Here is a 25,873-nt window from a genome sequence, read left to right on the forward strand (position 1 = left end):
AAATGTAAACTCAAGGGCTGTTGTAATGGGTGAACCCTGAAGTTGCTGAAGATGAGGTCGATGCACGTTTCCTGGATGATTATGGGCTGCTTGTAATCACAGCCCGCCGAAACTCGCTGACGTTCGCCGCTGCCGACAACGATGAAACGTCGAAGGCGCGTGAAGCGTGCTCGCCTCGTGCTGGCCCAGGAAGACGCCGGAAATACTTTCGCTCCAGGAGCCCTTATAAAAGAAGCGTATACGTCTGATGCCGGCCGAGGAAGACACCGCCAACACTGTCGCTCCAGGAACCATACACGGGACCGGGCGTTCAGCAAGCCGAGCATACGCAGTTGGGGTGTGGACGGCCCAACAACAACGACAACGACAAGGGAGGGACATAGCCCCGACCATGAGATGCTTGGCATCTAAAAGGAATGGCCATGCGATCCACGCACTCATTTCCCGCAACAGAACCTATGATATCATACCAGCCAGCTCTGCGATTGGCGGAGGCCGGCAAAAGCAAAGGCGAATTAGGCAGAGCTTATAGGCTTGCCGGACGGGCTATTTGAGCTTAAATTTAGGGCGCATTCTTTTTAAAGCAGTAAGAATGGTGGGACAAACAGTGGAAGTCGCGAAAGCACACGTAAACAGAGAAGTACTGATGGGTACTAGTGTTGGTACTGCGGGCACTATGCTTGGTTTAGCCGCACAGGAAAGTGGGACTTTGGGGTAGTTTTAGGCGACACTGGCCGATTGACGGAAACAACGGTGTCTTACGTGACCATATTTGCCGAGCGAGCACTATGTTTCAGGAAACTCTTATTTCCTCCATGAACAAAAACAAGCCACAATAAAGTACGGTTCAAAACAACCCAGAGGCAGAAAACGGCTTGCCCCGGTATGGTGGCGCTGTCTAGGTTTATTAACAAAAAACAAGGCTTTGAAATCGGTTTTAGAGCGGTCACTTCCTGTGATGTCATTGCCGACCATGAAAACACAGATTCAGCAGGAAAATCGAAATTTCAGCTGATATTGACTAATTTCTTGGTTTATAGAACATCGTTTGCATGCTGACAAGTGCTGCCGACACTATAAAACAGGGAATGTTTCGAATAAAACAAAACAGTATTTGTCTTCATGGCGCCCTAATGTTACAACTTCTAACTCAGCGCACGCGCTGGAGGCGGCTCCGTCAGCTCCGACGACGTCTGTACGTAGCGTGCAGAGAGAACAACCTACACAATCTCAATGTCACCATTGGCTCTCTGGCCTATACAGCAACGGTGAAATAGCAGCTCCTTTTATATTCCACATCGTATCCGCACCCAGCAAATTTGAGTTCTCAGATTATATTTTACTGCGGCCAACCAAGTGCACGCATGGTTATGCGTAGAGACCGGATTTTAGGCAAATGCCTACTTCGTTTCTCGCGCTGCCATCACCCCACTTTGATATATGGCCCTGAAGTAGGAGTTAAAGGAGTACTGACACCAATTTTCGGCATTATTATTATTGCACATTTCCCTTCCTTTGCTCAACAGAATACCCTGGCTGAAATATGAGTGGCCTGTGACGTGAAGAACATACTTTAATTGGATCTCATTTATTGCGCGCATAAATGGAAATCAGCGTGAAATCATCCCGTGGTAGCCGAAAGAAGTGACGGGGACACCGCTCGTGAAAAACTCGTGACGTCACTTGAAAGGCACCGCCCGGCAAGTGGCGACTGAGAGCTGGCGCATTCACAAACGGGTGCACGTCGCCAGAGCTACTGTGCAGGCATAACCGCTGCTCAGAAAGACACCGTCGGCAAAAATGACGCTCACACACTACACTAAAAAGGAAGCGATAATGCAGCACGGAATCCCAATAGAAGTCGCCATCAGGACTTTTACTGAAAGCAATCATCGAATTTCGGCCGCTATGGTAGGCATAGCCCCATCAGGCAGCTCAGCCATTCAGCTCTGGTGGCGGCGCGGTCGAAACAACGCCCCCACCGGCCTCCGCAGTGTTTTGACCTCCGCACAAAGCGGTGAGTTCATGCCGGGATTCTCTCATATTCGCCTATCGGGCTGAAAGCGCGGGAAATCGAAACAAACGATTTTCAGGCCATTCAATGTAATTAATTATCGCGCGATGAACTATTCGAAGAGCTGTGTCGAGTTCGCCAGACCATTAGGCATCGATAAAAGCAATAAAATTTGATCATAAAACTTTCGGGTCACTAGCTCCTTTATTAAGGTGTTTTGTGGTAGTTGTATAGTGCCTACAAATGCATATTTCTTTTCCTTCCTCTCAAAGGAAAAATAAAGAATTGAAAGAATATTTGGGCTTTTGCGCCTAAATACGTATACATGCGTATAAATGCCTATTTTTAAAATCGGTGCCCATATGAACCCCATTTAGCCTCAAGTTCCGCTTTCGAGTGCAATTTGGGGTCATTATTTGTGTTACCGGGCAGAATTGACTGTTAGAAACTCTTGGCGTTCAACAAAGTCCATAGTCCAACCCACGGAGGAAGAATAATTGAGGAGGTGCAACAGGGCTTGCTCCGGCGGCGCGAAAAAGTAACGGCGCCAGAGGGACCTTACCGGGCACGGCACCGACGCGCATTCTGTCGAGGCGCAAAGTGAAAGGCTCGCCGGTACAAGCTCAGTCAGTGCATAGCCGGCTGCCGCCCTGGGCAGACCACGCCGTCGAATCCCTCGGGCGAGAGAACTTTCATCGTGTTGTGTCCTACCCCTTGTCCTGTCTAGTATGCGCTGCTCCCTCAGAATGAATGTATACCAACTGGCCCAGTTCTCGACCTTGTTGAACTTTCATTGGACTCGGTTTCCGGTGGAAGAAATCATCGCGTTTCGAACATTTTTCGTAGGACGAAGGGGTGTGATTTCATCAACTTACGCCGGGCGTACGGCCAACCCGCCAGATTGTGAACAAGGCACCTGTACGGGAGCCGAAAAGTCTTTTTTGGATTTTAAACATTCTTGGTCGGTGCCAGTTTTTATTGTCAGAACACGAACCTAAAATTAAAAAAAAACGTGTGGTTCAGAAAATAGGTATGATTAGTTCCAGTGAATGATGGTTTTTATCCTCTATGCCATTAGTTCATATTTAAACTATCCTAACTTCGCCGCCCTGCCTGTGCAACATGAAAAGCGCGCGCAACTCAGAAGCCGCCCGCGAGAGGCAAGAGCAGCGAGAGTAAACCACTCGTGGCGGGAAGGCGGGGTCAGCAGACGTCATCTGCTCTGTAATTCCTTCTTTTCAAGAGCGGTACGGCTTGTAACTAGGGCAGTATTTATTAATAACTGCTGCAAAAATGTCCAGCCCTTCTATTTATGTTTTTCACAGAAAGAAATCTAGACATTTTCACAATATATTCGATTATATTACGATTTTTGTGCGTCGCGCCCATAGAACATGCAAACTATGGCAACTAAGGTCCCTAAATGGCAACGCGCTTGACGCGCCATCTGCTGTGCTTCTCCGCAAGCTCCATTTCCTCTTCGCCAGAGAGTGACATGAACGCGCCGCCCGCCCGTGCTGTCCCAGCACAGCAGATTCCCTTCCTCAAATACTCCTTTCTTCGCCGTCCAACCACCTGGATAAGAAACACCGCTAGCAGGAGCGGTAAGGGCCGCTCATTCTCAGTGACAAAAGGAATAACTTTGAACACAATATTCTGGAAGCAGTGGTAGTTTGTTATTGCTGCTAAATTTTCACAATGATTCTTAGACTAAGTTCCGCATGTTCTCCAAACAGATTTCTTCAACGATTTGCAGACTCATCCTAATTTCTAGACGCATGCTCAAAGCCAAATTTATTCTCAACGCAGCGGTTGAGCATCGAACATGACTTTGTTACCAGATCATTCCTATATTGAAGAGCCACCGGTGAAATATCACTGCGCAGCTGCAAATCAGTACACCTTAAAATTCAAACTGCAGACCGGCTGTAGCTAAAACCAGCTCTTCCCTCAAAAATATGTTGGGCTGCTGAACACGTTTTGAAAAAAATTAGCAGCGGCTTAGCTCGGCTATGCCAGGATATACGTAGTGTGAACTAAGGTTCAGGTGGTTATTCTTAGCTTTCCTGGTTGTCTAGGATTAGCTGATTACCATGCTCAGTGCTGCTGAACCGATTTCCAATCCAATCCCATCCAATCCAGTCCATTCCAGTCCAGTCCAGTCCAGTCCAGTCCAGTCCCGTCCCGTCCAGTCCAGTCCAGTCCAGTCCAGTCACTGCTCCTCGCGCTCTCCATGAGCCACGCGAAACGGCTATCAAGCGGCTCCGGCGCGCCTTCAGACTTGGCTGGTGCGCAACGGAGGCGCACAGCTGGGCATGCGCCGGCTCCTGTGTGTCTGCCGCGGATATGACATAGGAATGCGCAGACCGGCGAATGTGTAGACGACATTCTCTACATACCCGTACTCCTATTATCCAATACAATTAATTTATTCCAATCCAATGCTCTTCGCGCTTCCGCAGCACGGCCCTTCAAGGTCCACGCGAAGCTGCTCAACCTCGGCGAGTGTATTATGATGAGTATGATGATGATTATGATTATGATGATTATGATGATGATGGTGGTGGTGGTGGTGTTTGAATGTTAAAGGCGGAATGCCAACTGCGGCAGAGAGCGCCCAAACAGTGGTTATATATGAGAGGTGAAAACGTAAACACTTCAATCAGTCAGCAAGAACAAAAGTAAAATCAATAAAAGACAGTCAGGATGGCCGGTGTATAAGGCCATGGTGGGATCATGCGTTGTATGTAATTAAGTCTAAGAATTTAACTTCTGCTGAATATTCAATAATGCGCTTGACAGAAAATGTAGGATTATCAGAGAGGGAAAACGCTGGATGTAACGAGTGTTGTGTGGACTGGATGTGTCATGTTGTGTGGACTGCTTTGCATTGGAGTAGTACATGGGTTACGGATAGTGCCTCTCCACACGCGCTACACAGGGGTCTTGGAGATCCTGTGAGCAAGTGGGGCTGTGTTACATGATTGTGGTCTATCCGTAACCTAGCAAAAGCAACTTCGGTGTGTCTATAGTGTGTGTCAGTGGTCTATGGTCCCAAGATTGTCTTTATTATATGTAGTTTGTTGTCTGTTGATTCCAGAGTGTTTGCCATGCTTCGCGAAGGTGTTGTCTGATGTGTGGTTTGAGGTCAGTGTAGGGTACTGTTGCTATGTCCGGTGTATTTGTAAGTGCATCAGCAGCGGCCATCTGATCCGCGGTCTCATTTTCCGCAGTCCCAGAGTGGCCTGGAACCCAACACACGATCACCTTGAGATTTAATGCATACGCTGACATAATGATTTTATACACTACATTAAGAACATGGTTTTTTAGAACACTTGTTGGATGATAATGCATGTACACCACTCAGTGAATCTGTGAAAATGATATACTTGGGTATTTCATGTTGGACTATGTGATTTAAAACAAGCAAAACTCCATGGGCTTCCGCCGTAAAAATGCTGGTTTTAAAGTACAGGGTCTTAGAAAGCATAAAATCGGGTCCGTGCGCCGCACACGATAGAGTAAGGGCAGTTTTTGATGCATCGCTATAAAACTCTGCACATTGATACCTATACGGCAGGGCCAGTGTAGCTTACGCTACAAAATGGCTTTCAAATGTGTAAAAATGCGTATGACACTGTCGCAACGTCTTGCTTGCCTCAACAATTCCAACATCATCATTGGGTGTGAGAAAATTGGTAGAGTTTTTCTTAACAATGAATGTAAGAGCATGTAATTTCTTTATGAACCATCGACTGTCTTGCGTTCTATATGTCAGCATATTTTTGTTGTGTCGTAGTTAAATTGCGTCAGGCAGACATAAAATAGCGCCTTTCAATGAGCGTTCACAGCTCTCAAGTATTCTGTTCCACGCCTTTTTCGCCAAATGCGACACCCGCGCGAAAGTCAATGGCATTTTAACAGGAATGCGAGCAGTGTGCTTGTGGAATTTAGACAATGGATCGCCATTAGTACAGAATTTTTACAGGACGATTTAATGAGCCAGCTGTTGACTGCTTTTTGCCATCACAAACAATAACATTTTTGGCCTTCCTATGGTATATACAGGTTTCAAACGTCGTCGTTTGAAATCATTCCCATTAACGTAAAATATTATGGCGCCTTTATTTACGTTCTGTCTGCCTATTTTTGGAGCCTAAAACGCAGTTTCTCAATGCCTAAAAATCCGGCCTCTAATTAGGCGTACAGGATGCGTTTCCTTCAGTGACGTGTTAGCTGCACAAGAGTAATGCGATGAAACAATGCGATGCCCGCAAGTTTTCCTTTCGATCCTGATCCTCGAACGCATCGTTACCGAATGACCTGCAGCCTACCTAGGCCATACCTTCTGGTCTTGCTCAACATCATGGCGCCACGGTACTGAGGTATGGGGGGCAGTGCAGATGTGAGGAATTCGCGCGATGGGAAAGCAATGGAATCGAGCCAAGGCCACTCGGTGAATAGAATTTTCTCGAGTGGACGCGACCTAGCAAACATTCGCTTCCAATGCGCTTCCGTACCACTGCACATAATGTCACGTTGTCAGGCCAACTAAGCTGGCAGCCAAGCCATACTACAGCGTTCAAAGGATAGGGGGGAAACGAAAAACCAGCGCTCATAGTCACGCGGGCCCCAAACCACATGAGATTAGAAAGAAGTGTGCTAGATTCTTTTTAAGCCAAGCATTCTATGCTTCACTAATGGCGACAATGCCCGAAAACGCACTGTAGGGAAGCCAATTCGCTCTGTCGAGGACGAACATCGACAGTGAAGTGAAAGATGGTTGCAATGCGAAGCTTTGTGTGGATGAAATCCATTGTCTCCGAAGTCCAAAATGAAAGTACAAAATGAAATCGTTACGGCCGAAACTTTATCCAGGAAAGCCAACTTGCACAAGGGCACATTAAGCGTATCAGGAAAAGACGCTTCGGCTGGTACGATTCGAACCTTGGTCTCTCGCGTTCTGAAGCTGGCGTCTATCCAAATACGCGAGTCACGGCCGAAGCAGTTTGGAGTTTAAACTTTGACTTTGATGCAGGCTGCACGGAAGAACGCTTCGCGTTTTAAGAATCTTTCTTTTAGGGAAGGGTCTATGATTCTTCTTCTTTCTGATTTAGGCAAGTATATTTCCCTATTAAGGCACATTCTTGAAAAGGCGCTCGAAAACGGGCCCTGTTCAAATGGAGGGATTCTTTACCAAAATGAGGAATAAGTATGATTTTCAAATTACATTCCTCCGTTCTGCCATTCCTTGAGTCAAAGAAGCGTTTTCAACTTTTTGCAAAAAACCTACCCCCGCGTGCAAATACGGTCATTTGCGTCATGTCAAAGATACCTACATTTCCAAGTTTCAACCCGCCAAACATCCTCTTCGTTATTATTATCTTGTACACCTCTGGACAGAATGGTACTGTGAGCCAGTTGTAATTTTTTTAACGCCACAAAAAATTTATTACCGTTCTCTACTAGTACGTTGCCAGCAGCTGTCGCGCTGAACAGCCTCAGTTCTCCCTATACTTTGTTGCTTTCGGTTAGGATATAGTGGCTATGTTGCTATCTTTGGTTGTGGGAACATGAAACTGCTTTCAAAATAGCGCGAGTATGTCTTCATCTCATATATTTCTTTTATGCGCCGTAAACACGCAGCTTCCCTTTTCTGACAAAGACGATGTTTTTTTTCTGAGCCCATCACACGTTAACTAAGCTCAAACTCTGAGTCCAGTGACTCTGCTATCTTTCAGAACTGCTCTTGTTTTGAGTTCTCGAAATGCAAACTTTTAGCATGGTCCAATGTTCGTTTCAATCTGCTTTCTCAATCGTTCTTAGTGGTGCTATAATATTTGTTGGACTAAACAATACTTTGGGTAGGGTGGAGCACTTGGTAGCCACAGTATTACGTGTCCAAAGTTGTTTCCGAAGCCTTTTTGATATCTCCCACAACCCGGTGAAGTTCACTCCGCTGGCCTGTTACTGCGGTCAGAGCTCCCCGGATTGTCACCTACGTAAGCCTGTGCAGCTTGTCGCGCAAAAGTAGTTGCTAACGTTTCAATTCCAATACGTTTTTCACGCAATACATGAACAGTATGCTTAAATGGCTATGGGCCCGTGTTGGATAAGCCCATTAAACCAAGAAACTGTGGTTGCTTTCTCTGTCATAGGAATCAGTAAAACACGAAAGTGCAATGTGCAGCAAAATCTGCAGCTGGGCATTTTTCTATTGCGATAGTATGCCCGTTGGCATAAATACTATCCTGATTTGCGGGTCGGCGGCTGTCTTGTGGGTGTGCTTGGCGAGCGACGTCTTGCTGGCGGGTCACTTCGGCAAAGGTGTACGCCGTTATTTCCGTGACGGTTATGACGTCAGTGAAATTTTGTGGTATCCTGGCGTGAAACCCTATTTGTGTCAAAATATAAAACCCGAAAACGAACAACCCTAATTTACTCTTTAGTACTAAATGTTGCTTCCCCGAAAGAAGACCCTGTGTGCTGGGGTTTACAGGCCGCTTGCATCGTTGTAGTGGCGTCACTTCCGTGACGGATATGACGTCAGCGAAATCTTGATGCAGCCGGGAATAATACACTTTCGTGTTAAAACAGTGCAGATAGAGCAAAAAAAACACGCGGCAAACAAAGGCTATGAGTCTGTACTTCACCTCTGTGCACAAAAGAAGGAACCACTAAACAAAAAGTACTAGTCAGGTCTCAGCGGCGCGCAATAGAGGTCTCACATGTCCGTACCTGCCTGTTTCTCTGCTCTGCTTCAATTATTGGGCGTGCCACATCGCCAGCCCACTTTTTTCAGAAGTGCTCTGTAAATCACAGCAATCAATCTCCATGCTCAGCCATGGAGGTACATACAGCCATCTCGCGCATTCTGGTCGAAAGCGCTTGTTAGAATATCACGGTCCCGTAACGAACTGTTGAAGCATCATCCACTCTGCCCGACGTACTGTCTCCTGCAACTCCCTTGAATGTGGGAGATAACACCTTGCCCGCATAGAGCGTATGCTCTTCTATGCTCCTCGCCACAGCTTGGTTCACTAATGGCCCCTGAATTCCTCCTTCCCCAAAGCTTAACAAGCACACCAATGGCCTTGTTTGCAGCTTCTTTAATGCTTGTGGGAGAACTTCACCGGGTGACCGCAACTTGCTGCCTGCTCTCGCAGTTACTGCGCAACACTGACCTTTTTCACGCTATGTTCCAAATACTTCCTCGACACTCGGAATGTGCATGCACTTTACTCGAACAACAAAGTTGTTGATCGTAAGGATTGGTAAGAGGGGTAAGGCAGACGTGATCATCCATACCTCCAAACTTCGTGGTGGCCTGGAGCCGAACTTGGAAAGAGGGATGTCACCACGCGTAACGCAAAACGTTATTTAAGCGTGGTTGTATATGCTGTCTTTAACCTAAACCCGCCTAAAACATGCCAAGTCACGTGCAGATGCGTTTCTATAAAGCGTTTTCGCAATACAAAACTGAAAGTGGTCAGACCCACTGGGTCTCACACCCAGGCCGTATGCCCGACAACTCGGAAATCTACCTTGTGATCATAAAAGCGGAATGTCGGGGCCATTTTTAATAGTTTCTCAATAGGGTAATGAACGAAAGGACATCACACATGTCTCGTGGGGGCGCTGGGTAGCAAAGAATTTGGAAACACGATGCCAGAGAGTTGCAGACGAAAAATACGCCCTTCTAGCAAGATTTCCACAACGAAGCTTTCAGGCAAAGCAACACTGGTAAAAACCGTCTTAGGAAAACCCCATATCGTCACCGTACGTAGTGCCTGTCTAATCCTTGACGCCAGTGCCGACTTTTAAATACCGATGAAGATCTCCCCAATGCTTCAATATGCCTTTTAAGGCTGCTATGCCGGAAACGCTAAGTAGCCCAAAACTACTTATACGTATGTGGCTTGCTCTTTGGTGCTGCTTGTTTTTTTGTTGTTGTTGTTGTTTTTGACACGCTCTTTTCCCCGACACGCAGGTTATCAGAGGTATCGAGCCAACGGACTTTAACGGCAAATTCACCAAAGCCATGCGCAGGCTTCAGAGGCAAGTTTTAAAAGTTAGCAACAAATACAGGCGGATGCACGGTGTGCCGCCTCTGGAGCACAACGAGCAGGTGAGAAAAGTGTTGGCGGCACTGGTCTTCAGGGGCCCCAAACTTACTCGGAATGTACCAGGTGTGTTGTCAACCCACCGAAATTTTGTGTAACATCTTTTCAAAGTTCATTTTTAACGATTCCTCATAATGTTAAAGGAGCCATGAAGAGAAAATAAAACTTCGCTTAATTTGAAAGAACTAGGATTCAGTATCTCACTCAGCTCCATTACCGCCACAAAAGATGTTTTTAACAAAAAAAAAGCAAAATTTATTTAAAACTTTCACATTTTGTGCCACAGTGACGTGTATGCGCAAGAATGACGTCATACGGGCCAACAAAAAAACAACTTTCAGTGCGTTAACGGCACGTTACCATTCAAGTGATGCAGTCAAACGTAACTAGAGGCCCCACTAAAGACGTCTAGTCATGTGTCGTCGCGACAGGTCAGTTAGGTGGCCGCCAATCGCACAAACAAGGTTCCGTGACGTCATAGAAAAGTTGCGGGGAATTTACTAGGGGGTCACGACTGCTTCACACGTTTTCTTTAATATCTTCGTTATTTTTTCGATGATTACGATGATATTGGTATCATTATTATAGGAACTGAGCAGTTTTTTTTTAATACACCCAACTTGTATTTTGTCCTCATGGCACCTTTAAATATTATTTCTCCATAAAGTAAAATCGCAGAGGGTTGCTCTCTAAATGACCGCAACTGAATTCGAAGGAAAAACTTGGTGCAGAATCACTCGACCAGTCTGCCCAGTCTCTAATATTTATGATCGTTTTTTTTTTCTTGTTGGAAGGCTAACAGGAATAAAGCGTTCCACAAGGTCTGTAAGTGGAACGGCTGATGCCACCTAGTCCTCAACTCATTATTTTGTCTTTCCGCCAGCCTAATTGCCGACTTCAACAAAAGTGTACCTCAACCATATTCATGTCACTACATATTCACGTCACTACATGTCACGTCACTACATGTTCAACATTTTGGGTCAGATCTTGTTACGCTAGAACTCTATCCCTCCGGCTGAACGCGTAGCGCGTGCTACATTGTTATACCGGTGCCAGGAACGACTTAAACAACTATGTTTTGTTTGTTTGATTATTCCGGTCACATTTTAAAGTATCCAGTAGGAACTAAATTGCAATAGGTAAGGCCCAAAAAACAAACAACCTGTGCACAATCTCAAAGTGTCCAAATGCGCATTTCTTTTGCATTTTTTATGTTTTAAAGCGACGCTTTCAACCTCTCACTTATTGCCTATGTAGTCCACCCAGAATTCACAGCAGGAAAGCCAACTTTCTCTAACGATGGTAATGGTCATGGGTGAATTTAAATCAAATTGAAAAGCTTCTCCAGGCCGGAGTCAACCTTGGTCCGTCGCGTAATGAAGCTGACGTCTGTTTGATTGGGCCATTATCCGAAGCAGCTTGCATTTGGAGAGGGGTGCATAGACGTCAAGAATTAGACAGGAAATGCACCCCTCTGTCTAGCGATGACGATATTTTAATGCTAGAGAATGTCATATAACGCCCGTATCAGTAACGCACAATCGCAGGGCCCGATAAGAAACAGGGTTTCGCATAAACAGCGCAGTCCTACTTCATAATTTACTCAACACACAAGAAACACTACACAAATGTACAACTCATTTCTGGGTTGGTTCCTTTTGCTGTTGGACTTGATTTTGGAAAACTTCCTGCTGCCACATCGTTGTTCTTCCGACCTAAGGGCAAAACAATTAAGTAAAAGATGCGAGGAGCAATGCAATTGTGTGAAATTGACGTTAAGTTATCCTGGAAATGCAACGCTAAACTAGTTATTAACGGATTCTAGCACTGGTGTTGCTGGATGAAATGATTTTACTAGCAAAGGAAGCGGACGACTTACACAAACCATCTGACATCTGCGGTGAAGAACCAGCATGTCCGAGCAACCAGATATCGCAGGTCATGGTGTATAACAGCGAATCTGATTTCGCGCTAGTGAGCATTCAACAGACGCCATACCATATCCAAAGCAGCGTGAATTTTGGGGGGTACATCCAAATGAAGGAAGCGCGCATACCTCGTAACGATACGCAAGGTGACTGGGAGGCGAAACGCGGTAGTGTTGAAAAATGTACCGCTGCTGGGAACCAGTGTCCAGTTAGTGCGACTAATTTAAAAAGGAGTCATTGTGTCACCATTTGCATTTCTGAATGCTGTAGCACTGGGAAATGAAAGTGTAGTTTCTAGACTTGTAGATTGGACTTCTAGCATTAGAATTGCACTTTCAGCTTCGACATGGACTTTTAGTCTCTGCCGACGTAGACGTGAGCCAGAAGGCAGACGAGCGATTACCACGAGAAGTACTCCAGAAGGCAAAAAATAAAACGACTGGTCGGTGTGCGCTGGGAGTCTTTGGAAGCAGCAAAGCACAATGGGAAACATCTTTTAAGGGGGAGTCAGAGGCTTGAGCAAACCAATAAGGCTCGCATAGGGCACGAGTGGACGGGCCTCTTCAAAGTGTGGAGGCTTGAAGCCAGGAGAGCACAAAAAGGTGCGAAAGGATACAAAATTAGTGCAGCCAACTAATTACCAGAGCCATTTGCATGGGAAGACAGCATAAAGAGTTAGGATGATGACAAAAATGAAAAAAAAGGTCAGTAGAGGTGCGTAAAGAAGAAAAACGAGTCAACAAGAAATATTTTTGAGTGCAACACCACGAGGAGTGCACAGCTTCTTGTGGCCTGAATACTGGCCATAGGTTAGGATGTGTATAAGAAAAGATAACAAACAATCGAGCACTTAGCAATAAAAGTCGACATCATCCACCCACTCCATAATTGAAGGAAATGCCGTCACCCTGAAGCAATAGGTTTTAACTTTGCGGGTAGCATTACCTGTCCCTTAGAGGAGGATAGCGAAAAGCGCTTGGAGAGCTACTAGACAAACATGAGGTAGGGCTCCCACACAAATCCATCACAGCCATAATTAGTTTTACCGCATAAACCGAGAAGAGATATGAGCCGTGGTGTGAAAGGATAAAAAGTGATTTAAAGATCTAAGCATGCTAAATGCCCTTCACCATCTTTTCCGTTACAAAGGGAAACATATAGTATCACCATCAGCCCAAGAACGACACGCCTTAGTACCGTACTTTAGGGGATTGCGGCATGTCGTGAATATTAGGAACGTAACTGCATTAGGGCGACCTAAGGGTCTCGGTGACTACTGTAATTGCAACTGGGTAGCGAATTGGGCGATGTAGAGTAAATTCATCATGGTCAGCGCAGACGAAAACAGGACTAGAAAAGTATGAACGACCGGAGCGCTGTCTAGCAACTGAACTTTTATAAAAAAACACGCGTTATATAAGCAAAAAGTGCAATTAGAAAACAAAAAAATGTACAAAAACCACAGACAGCCCAAAATAACTCATGTCACGCAAACACTTACCCACCCGACTTGTCTAGAAAGACAACCTCGTCATCTGTTAGCGAAATCGATGGATGGCTCACACACGTGTCTCCGATCTTTATAATCTTACACGCTTCGGCTTCGGCGCTCGAGGGAAATGGCTTAAGCTTATAAGATTATAAAAAGCGGAGAAACGTATGTGTGAGCAATCCCTCAATTTCACTAACAGATAACGGGGTTGTCTTCCTAGACAAGTCGGTTGTGTAAGTGGTTGTGTGACATAAGTTATTTTTAGCCGTTTGTGGTTTTGTGTATTTTATTGTGTTATAATTGCACGTTTTGCCTATAACCCACTGGTTTTTTTCTAATAAAAGTTCAGCTGCTATACCGTGCTCGTGCTGTCCATACTCTCCTTGTCCTGTTTTCGTCTGCGCTGCTTATCATGGACTACTGTGCGTGCACGGCACTTGCTGCACGTAACTAATGCCTGCCTTTTTTCCACTTTTCGCAGATGTGTCGCTATGCTCAAGCCTATGCCTTCTATCTGGCCAAGATAGGAAAAATGGTGCACAGGAGTCGCAATAAGAAATACGGCGAAAACCTCTTCTATGGTTGGAGCATGGACCCCGCTTATCATGTGCACGGTACTGTAAGGCTACGTACATGCCGTTTTCATTACTACGCCTTCTACCTGTGGATTATTTCACCCAATAGCTGCGTTGTGCTTTGTCGTGGCTGTGTGCGATTACATCGTTGAAACATGGTTACAGTCATCGATGAACGCTGAAAATTACAGTGAAAACGTTTGTGCTGAACTCCTTTTCTGCACATATTCTCCCTTACATATTAAGTGCAAGCTTTCCCTTTGAAACGAATGGTTGAAGCAGAAAACAAAGTAAAGAACACTTCCCGCAGTCTGGAGCAGAATAATATTAACACAGGATTACGTTCAGAAAATTATTATGTCCTCCGAGTAAATTGCTTATTTAAGATGTATCGTAATCAAGAAGCAATAGTACATGTAGGAGGCAAAACGGCTCATTGTGACAGGCAGGAGCGAATGATCCCATACTTTCTCCGCTTTATTTGCCTGCCCAGAGCAGCTTTGAGCATTTCCTAGGCACCCCAGAACTGCCTCCGCTATACAAATTAATAAAACACGCTCCAATCTACGCTGTGAAGGTGGTTGGAAAGCAAAGCTGTGGACGACCCCCGCAACAATTCCACATCCGACGTCACTTGAATTCACACACGTGGCTCTAGAAACACTGAAACCAGAGATTCTGCCAGCCGTTACATGGGATTCGCGGACGCGCCGTCTCGAACGCAGCAGAATCGGCCATAGCCGGGTTCGAGCGGCGGACGACACCGCTGTAGCCCGGCCGTGCGTCGAAAGAAATAAAACGGAGAGGAGCGCCTTCCGAAAGGTTAGGCAGCGGGACCTAGCCATTCTGATGTGCTAGCTCGGGGCTACACCACCGCGCGACGCAAGCGCAAACTCCGAAAGAATCTTGCATGTGAACTTAGTGGTTCCCATTTATACAAATTTAAACTAACAAGTTTCGCAAGTTTGAGACTTTCGAGAAAGGTGAGGGAACTTTTATGATCCCTATTTAGCAGAACCAGTTGCTCCATTCATCTTTTGTAATACCTGGTAAAACACAACCGAATTGGCATTCAGCAATTTACAAAACGCAGTCCCATTCGTGACAAGCCGTGCGCAAAAGGTGGCTTTCTCTAGCGGCCACATGTCTGTAAATGGTCTACATTTCACGAACATACTGAGTGCCGCAAATACACAACACACAAGAAAGTAGGCACGGACAGGCGCTACACTTCCAAAAGTTTCATAGCAACGACAGCAACGTACGTTTATACCTACATCCCGACATGCGCAATAGACGTGCCCACAGCGTCTCTACATTTTGTTTTCCCGCACTGTAAACCAATCTCTAACGTATCTTTGCCGTACGACCGCTTAATTCTGTCGAGTCCGAGATAACCGGGAGGTGCTGTCCAACAAGTTAATCAAGCCGTGTGAATTAAGCGCCCAATGGACGCGAAGCTGCGCAAAAACAGGCCCAACACTGGGCCTCCTCGATTATCAGTCCCGGATCGTCCGCGGACTGCCCGAGACGCGATCCGGCGCTCGATTTTCCCATGCATTCCTATGGGGCTCCCAGTCCGAACGCAGTCCTCGGACTGCCCGCGGACCGTCCAGGACTGGTAAATCGAGAAGGCCCACTGTTGCAAGAGCAGCCGACAAAGCCGATGGAAGGGTCCCGCCGACGCGATCACTGGGGTGAACACGGGGAAAGCTGGATAATAATTCTCTATCGCCAAGCCATCTAAACTGTGCTCCGTGATTGAAAAGCGCCCTCCGCCTCCCAGCTGCGTTGGTAGCATTGAGGAAAGAATACTCAGGGGAGGCCCCTAGCATCCCAATGCATTGCGAAAGGTGTGGAGGAAGTGACGTCATTTTTCTTGAGCCCACAGACAGCGTTGCCTAGTTTTTTACGGTTGCAGCGGCAACTTTCGCCAAATGCCACGGACAATTTTTTACGGCGCTTTGACTCTAGCTGTCTCGCCACGCTTGCAACACAGCGCAGTCGCAACGGCAAACGTTTTTAGATTAGGTCAGTTTGAAAACTTCGCCGTTGGAGGCGGACCCAACTCGTATCACGGCAGCAGCGGCGCTGTCGTCACCTCGAGATCGGCGGAGCGAGCAGCCGCCATCGCCGCCGGCTGCTGCAGGCCAAAAGCCTCCCCGCTCAGCGTTGGCGAAATCCACAGTCGGTGTTTCGCTTGCTGTGCGTTTCTTCATTGTGAAGCAAAGCGAAATTCTTCGCAGCTGAGACGTAGCGCACACCGCCGCGCTGTACGTACCCAAACACTGCTCCCGTCTTCTGCGTTCGCTTTCGCGAGCCGCCCGTACTGCGAAGCTGTTATCAAACCGGAGAGAGCAAAGGATGATGGGAAAGAGTGCTGGGCTCAGTGGGCTCAAGTGACAGCGGGACTGGGCTTCACAAATGTGACGTCAGGGCCTCTCCTAACCTTTTCTTTCTTTCATGATTGGGAATTTCTTGTCCCCCACGCCGTGAAAAAACCGTTGGCTGATAGAGGGAGAAAGCTTTGCTTTAATATGAGCTCCTTGGAGATGGTCATAACTGCTCTGAGCAGGGAAATAAAAGAAAACAGCTATTACAATGAAAACTGACACGTACTACGAAGCTTCGTAGTTGCGACCGCGAAGGAGAGGTTAGCGGCACCCAACGATCTCAATGACAGCAGCCACTGTTCATTCCGCGGCTGCGCTGCAAAGTGGCGATCGCGGCGGCCGCACAGTTTCTTCTCCCGCGAGAAAGGCCGCAAGCTTAACAGAGGCCAAGCGCGTGTGACGTTACCTGGCCGTCCTAGAAAGCGTCGTTGCTTATTCTATTTTGATCTAACTTTTTTTCTCGCTATTCAAAAATAAACCGCTAAAACGACCGCCTTTCATTCAGCACCTACCGCTTATACATGCCAGGAAGTATCAACCGAGTGTTTTTGTTAGCCGGAAGCTTTTATTTGACTCACTGATGGCGGCCATAAGTGAAAATGCACTGCAGAAAAGTCACCTTTGCACAATGTGAAAGCAGACGATGGTTATGGGTTTTACAAAGGCACATCACGTTCGTTAAAAGAAAATAATCCCGACACAGTCGGAGCAGTTTGGAAACTTGCCTTGCACGCAGGTTGCAGGAAAAAGCTTCGTGTTTTAACCGTTGTTCTAGTAAGAAATGCGCTTTGATTTCGAATTTCGCGCGCGCTGCGAGGCAGCTGCACGTGCACAAACCATGTTCAGGAGTTGCACGTGCACGCGCACCTCGTTCTCGTTTCGCCACCACCGACATTTATTCAGCAAGCAGTCACAGGTTTTTAACGCAATTCTGCCAGCTCACCCACTTGCCTTTCCCATTTTTTTCCCGCAGGAAGACGAGCCGTGGATGGCTGGTACGACGAAATCAAGCTGCACAGGTGGACAAATGCCTTCCAGTTTGCCAGCGGTCACTTCACGCAGCTTATATGGAAATCAAGCCGGTACTTGGGCTCAGGCATTGCCAAACATAACAATAAGATCTTCATCGTGTCCAACTACGACCCTCCGGGAAATGTACACGGTTTGTTCTTGAAAAACGTCCCCAGACCTCGCAAATAAACGGCAACCACGAGAAGGACAAGGAAGACCGCATGAGTCGGTGTGTTCCACATCAGTCGCGGTGGTTCGACGTGGCACCTGAACCATCCCGACTTCACTCTGGGTGCTTGTTTGCGGTAATAAATGAACGAGTGGGGCATTCAGCGCCCGCGAAAAGGACTCATGTTGTGGACTCGTATTGCTGCCGCATGAACGTGCAAAATAGTTACAAGAACAGGCAGATACAACGTGTTTTCTGTTTCGTTGTTTTGTGCGAAGCAAAATCGCTCGGTCGTGTGCACGATTCTGGCTTCAGGATATAATTGGTCCTTTTCGTTGCAACTAATCTGTGGCAGTCTACAAGCGCGCTCCATAGCAGAGCTGTAGCTTTGTGTGCACGCATGGCCACGTGATCTGATTAATGAAGCCCTCTTTCGAAGTTCCGGCGTGAGGACGACGACTTCCTAAGGGTAGTTCCGCATGCGTGCAACATTTGATTCCCAGATAAACAAAACCCCTCCCATCCCCCTTGAAATGAAGGCGTTATATTGCGTAAATATTCTTTTGCGAGTACCCTAGCCTTTCCGTGACGCGCTTAGCGTCACAACAACGGGAAATGTGCAATGCATCGAATCGGCACACATGGTTCTGGTCGAATCGGCTACACCTCCCGACCAGAACCCTGCTGTGCCTCCCGCGCGAAAACGTACAAACGCTGATCCTGCAGCCCAGATCGCCCTGGGCAGGATCTCCTGACTGCCCTCAAAAATAACTTGCCCAAATTCATTGATACCATCCCACCATGGGCGTCGGCACGATCTTGTCTTGAGGGAATCAAACCCAGTGCATCCCGGGCGGAGAGGAGGAGAGCGAGGAGGGGACGTGGCAAGTGATGGTGGTTTTTGAGGGGGGCGGCAAGTCGCCATTTTGCACTCGCCTGCCGACGCCCCTGCATCCCACCATTTTTAGCCTCAGCTAAATCCTTGATGGAGACCCCGCAGCGAAATATATACCTATGTTTGTTGTCGCATTCTCTTTCTTTTTTATACGTCAATGGCTGCTTGTCACCGCGATCCTTTTTTTACGTTCTTTGTTCCCTTTCCGCAAAATCACCTCTACTGCTCGTCTGGTCAGGCGCTGCTATTCTGCCTGCCTTCCCACAAGCACTGCGTGCTTAGGAAGGCAAGGAAACACTTGTACCACTATGATGTGCAACAAACTATCATCTATCTCAAAAGAGAAATGCCCGATTGGCCGACCGACCGACCGTCCGACCGACCAACAGAAATGTACACAATGTGTTCTTGAAAAATTGTCCAAGGCCTGTCAGGTAAACGACCGCCAGTAGGAGAACAAACAAAGATTGCACGAGTCGGTGTGTTCTTTTCACTCGCGGAGGTTCGAAGTGGCACCTGAGCTGTCACGACTTTGCTCTGGATGCTTTTTTATGGTATTAAATTATTAAATGAACGAGTGGCTCTTTCAGCGGCCGTCAAAAGGACTGATGATGTGTGTTGGTATTACTGCCGCATAAACGTGCAAATTAGTTGCAGAAACAAGCAAATAAAGAGTGTTTTCTGTTTCGTGGTTTATGTGCGAAGCAAAATTCGTCGCGCGTGAGACGATTCCGGCTTGAGGACATAATTAGTCCTTTTCGTGTTTCCACGTTCAGAGTGCTCGGTACAGCGGTAACAGCACAGCTAGACACCGGTTCTGGCTTTTCCCTTAGAGGAGACGTGACTTACGATTGCTGCAAAGCAAATAAAATGAAGTTCCGAGACGCCAACTTTCAATTACGCACGGCATCTATAGCTGCAGTTTTAAGTAAGAGTCCTGCAGTACCGTGCGTTTTCGTCTCGCACTTGACGGAACCATGAAACGGCAAAGGCTTTTGCACCCCCCACCAATGTCGGTGGAAATCATCCTTGCGCGATACTTAACTTCGGGCAGCAAAATGTTCCTTGACATTGCCATTGGTCGTTACAAGGTTGGTGCACATGGCGGATCCATCCCATTTGAGACGGCGCCTGAAAGCACCCCAGGCATCACGGAAACATCGGTCACACTTCAAGCAACGCTGCCGGAGCCTCTACAACAACAGCTGCAAAGCTCCCGAAAAGAACAGGTGAGACGCGACGGCCCGAAACGCTTGTTATGCAGTTTGCCAGGATGAGTACAAAAAACCTGGAAAAGCGACAGTGTTAAAGGAGTACTGACACGAAATTTCTCGCTTTCAGTTTTTATGCTGTAAAAAATACCTATTGGCCCAGTAATTACGAAAATCGAACCGAAAGCCGTCAGCGGCCAACACATAATTAATTATAGCACGTTTATTGCAACCAATTTCAAATTTGGTCGCCGCGCGGGAAAATGGCCGTTCGAAGGCCAGCCTGCAAGCGGGCCAGCCTTACGTCACAGTCTCACCCGTGACGTCAGGGACGTTTTTTTTTTCTTCCATGCGTTCGCCGCATCGTCTGCTACGATTGCACATGGTCCGCACTCGCCCGCGCTGTCAACATGTCTCAATAGTCAGACTCGGATGAATCGCTGCCACCCGACAGACAGAACAACTTTATTTGGCCAGGCGATTAGACCGGTGATGTCTTCGCCGTCGTCCGTTTTTTAAAACTCCGGCTCAAACCGGCGCAGACCGTGATAGCAACAGCTTGTCGCCACTCTTCTAATCAATCTCATCGCAAAAAAGGAGTTCCACATGAGATACATTAGATGTTAGTGTGTTGAAAAATTCTGCTAGGGGTTGTTATCAGCGCTGAATTTAAAAGTGGCGTTCAGATATTTGCCGCGATGGTAAGCCTACGCTGACCGGAAGCGAAGGTTCGGCGCTCCGACCCAGCATTGCCGGCACCACGGTGCGGCCAGCGGCCGAAAGATGGAGCCACCTGCGCGCTAGAATCAAAACAGGCCGCGGCAGATGTCTTGGTCACCGATCGCTAAAACGGAAATTATTGCCAAAATAAAGCTCCATATGCAAAAAAGGGGATTATAGTGTGGTGAAAAGTTGTGTAAGGGATGGTCATTCGCAGGTGTACTGTTGTACAGATACCAGCGATCAAATAGTCGCCACGATACTAAGCCTAAAGTTCCCAACACCCAAGGTGACCCGTGCAACCCCGAGCCCGCTGGCTTGGGCGGCAGTTCTTGCGGCCGCCGCCGCGCACGAACTAAGTCCACGTTTAGCGCTGCATGTCGTCGCGTGGAAAATAATGCATCTTGGCATCGTCGTCGATTTGCTCGGACAGGCTTCCACGAGCAGTACTTCGCATACCGCGAGCTTGAGCTCGGCGACGCGCACCGCCGCGTCGCCGCGGTGCCCGTCGACATCGCGCACCGCGCGGTGCCGGCACCGCGCAGTTTTCGGCACCAGTGCAAGCGAACACCATGCGCCGGCCACAAACTGAAGAGCAAAAACGTCGAACACGCAACATTTACAAGCATTGCTCACACAGCTACGCCCACGTCTCCTGCCCAAACGAATACCACCGACGACAGCAGCGCAGGATATTGTTTCCGGTTCCGAAAACGACTATATGACGTCACCCTGAACCGGCCAGACACGCAGGCCGATATTTCGTCACGCCGAAAGTGATTTCGCTAGTGCTGCCGATTTGTGGAAGCTCGCGGCCTGGACAATCAAAATCGATTTTAGATGTGATTCCGGCCTCGCGTCGCTGCAAACATTTCTGTGAGGCATCTGTACAAACTACTGAAGCCAATTATATCATTTTTTAGGCGTCAAAATTTGGTGTCAGTACTCCATTAAAGCATCGTGTGGACACCGTCTATGCACTTGCTTGGCGGTGGGATCCCATGCCGCTGATGTGTTTGAAAATGATAGGTGGTGTAAGGCATCACAGGAAATGTTGAAAATAGGCCCGGTACGCCCGTCCACAACCACATGGTTTTTACAATAGTCCGCGTTTGAAAGAAGGATGGGTCGGCGCGTATTTGTGTAGATTACTGCAAAACTGAATGGAGTGACTGCAAGAGATGCCTACTCTTTTCCGTCTGTTCAGGAATTAACCTGTGCAATGCCAGGTACAAGGTGCTTCACTAGCATTCTCTGCTCCCGCAGGTATTTCCAAATTTCATTACACGCGCTGCAAGTGCTAAAGGTGGCGTTCACTTCACTTACGACCCTTTGCCCAAAGCAGCAGCCCAATCACCAAGTAACAGCCAAGCACAAATTTGCCCTTTGGGGCCGTATTTTAGACTGCACAAGTCTTTCTGATTGGCTTTCAATATTTATCACGTGCTCCCGGTTTACAAAGCGGTTGTGTGTGGTTTTCTCATTTTTACGTTTTATGACGTTTACTGTCAACAGGTCTAAAGTTCGCCCTATTTTTTTACTGAAACCGCATAGTTCTTGGCCGGCAATGAAAAACTAAAATAAATGCACCGAGTATGACAACGTAGGGCTGTCTTTGCTATTACTGCTTGTAATACACGCCCTCTCTGTGATTAGCTGAGAAGGCGTGGCGTAATTTAAACAGTTGGAGGGAACGAACACGTCACACATCGGCAAATTCAGCGTGCGTAAAAGTGACGTTATGTTACGTAGCAGCGTGAAAATGGCGGCTGCTTTACCGTGAACTAGGGCAAAAAATTTCGCCGACCTTCGGCGCCGCGAAATGCCCGGGAATTTGCAGCAGGCGCAGTTTCCCATGACGCATGGTTTAAAGCATGTTTTCTACCGAAAGAACTAATAGTTTCGACTGTTTCCAAGTCAGCAATCAGGAAGCATACAAATGATGTGCAGTATTTTGCTTTTATGTTTGGCAATAAAATAAAAATTATTTGTTTTGCGTAACTGCAACTTAAGAGGGCAGTACAGGCCTCTCCATGACAAAGAGAATCCAATGCATGGCATTAGGCCACACTCCTCCTAGGAAGCTCTTGGGTCAGATGATCGAACTCAAGAGAAAAATAACAAAGAAAAGTGAGTCTTTTTTTATTACAGCACTGATTGAAGTTGAGCTTGACGAATGGGTGAATCGGTGACATCAGTGCGCTCCGCGGTTATCAGGCGCAGTGCTTCCCTGCTCTTGTGTGTCATACAAGCAACATTCGCAGTCATCTTTTTCTGTGATCACGCCGTAACTTGTAACATAGAAGCATACGATAGCATGGCGGTGGTGGCAGCCGGGAAGGTGCATTGAAGCATAAAGCATAAAGCATTGCATTGAAGCATAAAGCTCAAGTTTGTTACTCAAAGTGATTGAAAGAAATAGATAGATACGGAAAAAATTATTTTGATGTTTTTTGCTCAACATCTGCCTTTCGGTCATATTTGGATCGACGTTACTCGATCGTCTTGTGGTGTTACGCCAATTTTAACCTGTACAAATGTGTTTCTCTTGCCAGCCTCAACTACCGTCCTAATTTTTATAGTACGTGCCAAGTGTGTTTATATCCTTTATGCGCAGTATAAGATACCTTGATTGCGATCTTTATGAGTGAATTGTTAAAGTACACTGCATGTCGTCATAGCTACATGTGCATCACGTCACTGATTGCTTACGTCGTGCTTACGCAAAAAAACATGGCGAATTGCCTGGGAATTCGTGCAGTCGACAATAGGGCCCTTGGTATTTTCATGATGTGACTGGGTGTTCACGTTTGCTTGAAGAGCACATGGAGCATTGGCGCACCGTGCTGCAGCGCATGCGCGCTGCAGGGCTAACGGCTCTCCCCGGAAAGATTTATATAGCTAGTGATAAGATTGACCTGTTGAAATTTCCGATCTCCTGACAAGCTGCGGAAATTCTTCAGTTCCCTACGCCTCCGATTGTGAAAAGTTTGCAGCACTTTCTTAGCGTGCTATACCATATTTATACCATTTATATTTATACATTTAATTTTATACTCACTATATACCAAATTGCACAAACACGTCCCGGCCTTTCTGCCACCTATTTCGCACAGACACGAAATCGTGTTGGGGAACATAACAGTAGAGCGATTGAGGAACATTACAGCAGACCGCCATCACATGGCAGCGGCAAGGGCAGCCCGGTACATCCTTCCAATTTATGCCTGTCCCTACAGGTTAGCACTTTGTTCTATTCCGTGAAGCGGCGACTTTGTATTTTCTGCCCAAACTGCTGCCGCCATTCCTGCTTTTTGTGCCCTTGTGTCGCAGGCGCCATGTATGACTTAGCAGGCGCCATGTATGACTGCGCAATGAACTGAGAAATTACGTGCGCCCTTCTCAGACCAAGAGGGAAAGGGGACTCAGAAATTAATTGAGAGCAATAGAGGCGAGTTTGGAATTCACCAAAGGAGAGCACGACACAACTAAGAGCGCATTGAACTCGCGAAAAAACACACAGAACTGAAACAAGCAAACGAAAAGCTTGAGGAAGTGCCGAGTGCTTAAAAAGCAAGCTTCGCATCTAGAAAACAGAGCGACTACATCAGAGCAATACCCGAGGATGCGCAACCCTGTGATAAAAGGAACACCTTTGGCTGTAGATTAGAACATTTTTGACTTTGTGTGGCAAATCGGTGACGCCCTAGCGGTACCTATAGAAGAAAGCGAAATTTACTAGCGCCACCGTGTCCCAGTCAAGAATAACAGCGCACCGCCGAAAATTGTTATACAATTCCAGAGCCGTACCCAGCAAGATGCAGTGCACAAAAAAGCAAAAAACATACGCTTATCAACTGAATACCTCCGCTTTTCGCCCGACTTAGCACTGTACATTAGCCAGAACCTTTTCCCAACGCTGAAGCAGCTTGTAGGTTTCGCTATTGGGCAAATGAAAGTGAAGGGCAAACGTTTCGCTTGCTCGTGCGGTGAAAAAAATTAGCAGTTGCTTAGCTTGGCTATGCCAGGATCTACGTAGCGTGAGCTAAGGTTCAGCTGGTTATTCTTAGGTTTTCTGGTTGTCTAGGATAAGCTTATTATCATTATTGCTGCTGCTAAAACAACTTCCTATCCAGTCCAATCCCATGCAATCCAGTCCGATCCAGTCCAGTCCAGTCACTGCTCCTCGTGCATGCACAGCACGGCTATGGTGGCTAGACACCCTAGCACGGCTGTCCAAGAGCCACGCGAAACGGCTATCAAGCGGCTCCGGCGCCGCGTCAGACTTGGCTACTACGCAACCGAGGCCCGCAGCTGGGCACGCGCCAGCGCCAGTGCGTCTGCCGCTGCTATGACGTCACTCCTCTGGAATGCGCAGACCGGCGAATATGCAGACAAAATTCTCTACACGCACGTCCTCCAATTGGATTTCCAATCCAATCCAAATCCAATCCAATCCAATTCAATGTTCCCCGCGTTTGCGCAGCATGGCCCTTCAAGGTCCACGGGAAACAGTTCAACCTCTACCGGTGTATCTTACGCCACAAAAGTCTTGCCCAGAAAGAGTATTCGCCACCAGTCATGCACAGTCGCAATGCGCACGACGTGTAAAGCATTAACAACGCATATATTTTTTCAGGAAATATGGTTGTACCTGTGCTTGCCTATATATTCCACAAGGGTTACATAAGGAAGAGTAACTTCTTGTTCTTCTAAATGAATTCGTTTTCAAATTGAACATAATAATGGTGACAGAGACATGATACTCGTCAAACTAGAAAGTTTGCAGGTTTGAAGATTGCCAAAGTTTCTTCAAAAATAGCCACCCTAACCAAAGGGGCGGTGCCGGAATCCTTATAAGGAATTTCAATGCGAAAAAAACTTCAGAGATTTCCTTTATAACAGGACCCGCCACGGTGGCTCAGTGGCTAAGGCGTTGCGCTGCTGAGCACGAGGTAGCGGGTTCGATTCCCGGCCGTGGCGGCCGCTTTTCTGATGGAGGCGAAAAGCAAAAACGCCCGTGTGTACGAGATTTCGGCGCACGTTAAAGATCCCCAGGTGGTCAAAATTAATCCGGAGCCCTCCACTACGGCGCGCCTCATCGCCTGCGTTGCGTCGGCGCGTTAAACCCTACGATCAATCAATCCTTTATAACAGAGGATTTGCATGTATGATGGTTGTGCAACAAAAATATTTACAGCGTAATCTACCGGCCACGGAACAGTCAGATAAACAATTTCATTGTCCGCTTTCAACTCCTCCAATACAAGCGAGTCAAAATAAATCTGGGTGGTAACTTCAACATCAATGTGAAAAAGGCCGGCCGTACGCAAGAG

The 25,873-nt window shown here is 47.1% G+C and overlaps 2 protein-coding genes across 5 annotated transcripts in view; one reads left to right on the top strand and one right to left on the bottom strand.

Moving 5' to 3' along the window:
* Positions 1-17,890, top strand: part of LOC144158327 (uncharacterized) — a 104,423-nt gene extending 86,533 nt beyond the window's left edge. The window contains exons 13-15 of the mRNA XM_077689149.1: positions 10,008-10,145; positions 14,045-14,177; positions 17,505-17,890. Coding sequence (XP_077545275.1) covers positions 10,008-10,145; positions 14,045-14,177; positions 17,505-17,731 — 498 coding nt within the window. The 3' untranslated portion in view covers positions 17,732-17,890. The remainder of the gene's footprint in view (positions 1-10,007; positions 10,146-14,044; positions 14,178-17,504) is intronic.
* The window catches only part of LOC144158329 (uncharacterized), a 162,734-nt gene that overhangs the window by 112,607 nt on the left and 24,254 nt on the right, over positions 1-25,873 (bottom strand). The gene's annotated exons all lie outside the window — the stretch shown is intronic.

Source organism: Haemaphysalis longicornis, unplaced genomic scaffold (genome assembly GCF_048455015.1).
Source record: "Haemaphysalis longicornis isolate Haplotype H1 unplaced genomic scaffold, Haemaphysalis longicornis Haplotype H1 scaffold_10, whole genome shotgun sequence".
NCBI lineage: Eukaryota > Metazoa > Arthropoda > Arachnida > Ixodida > Ixodidae > Haemaphysalis > Haemaphysalis longicornis.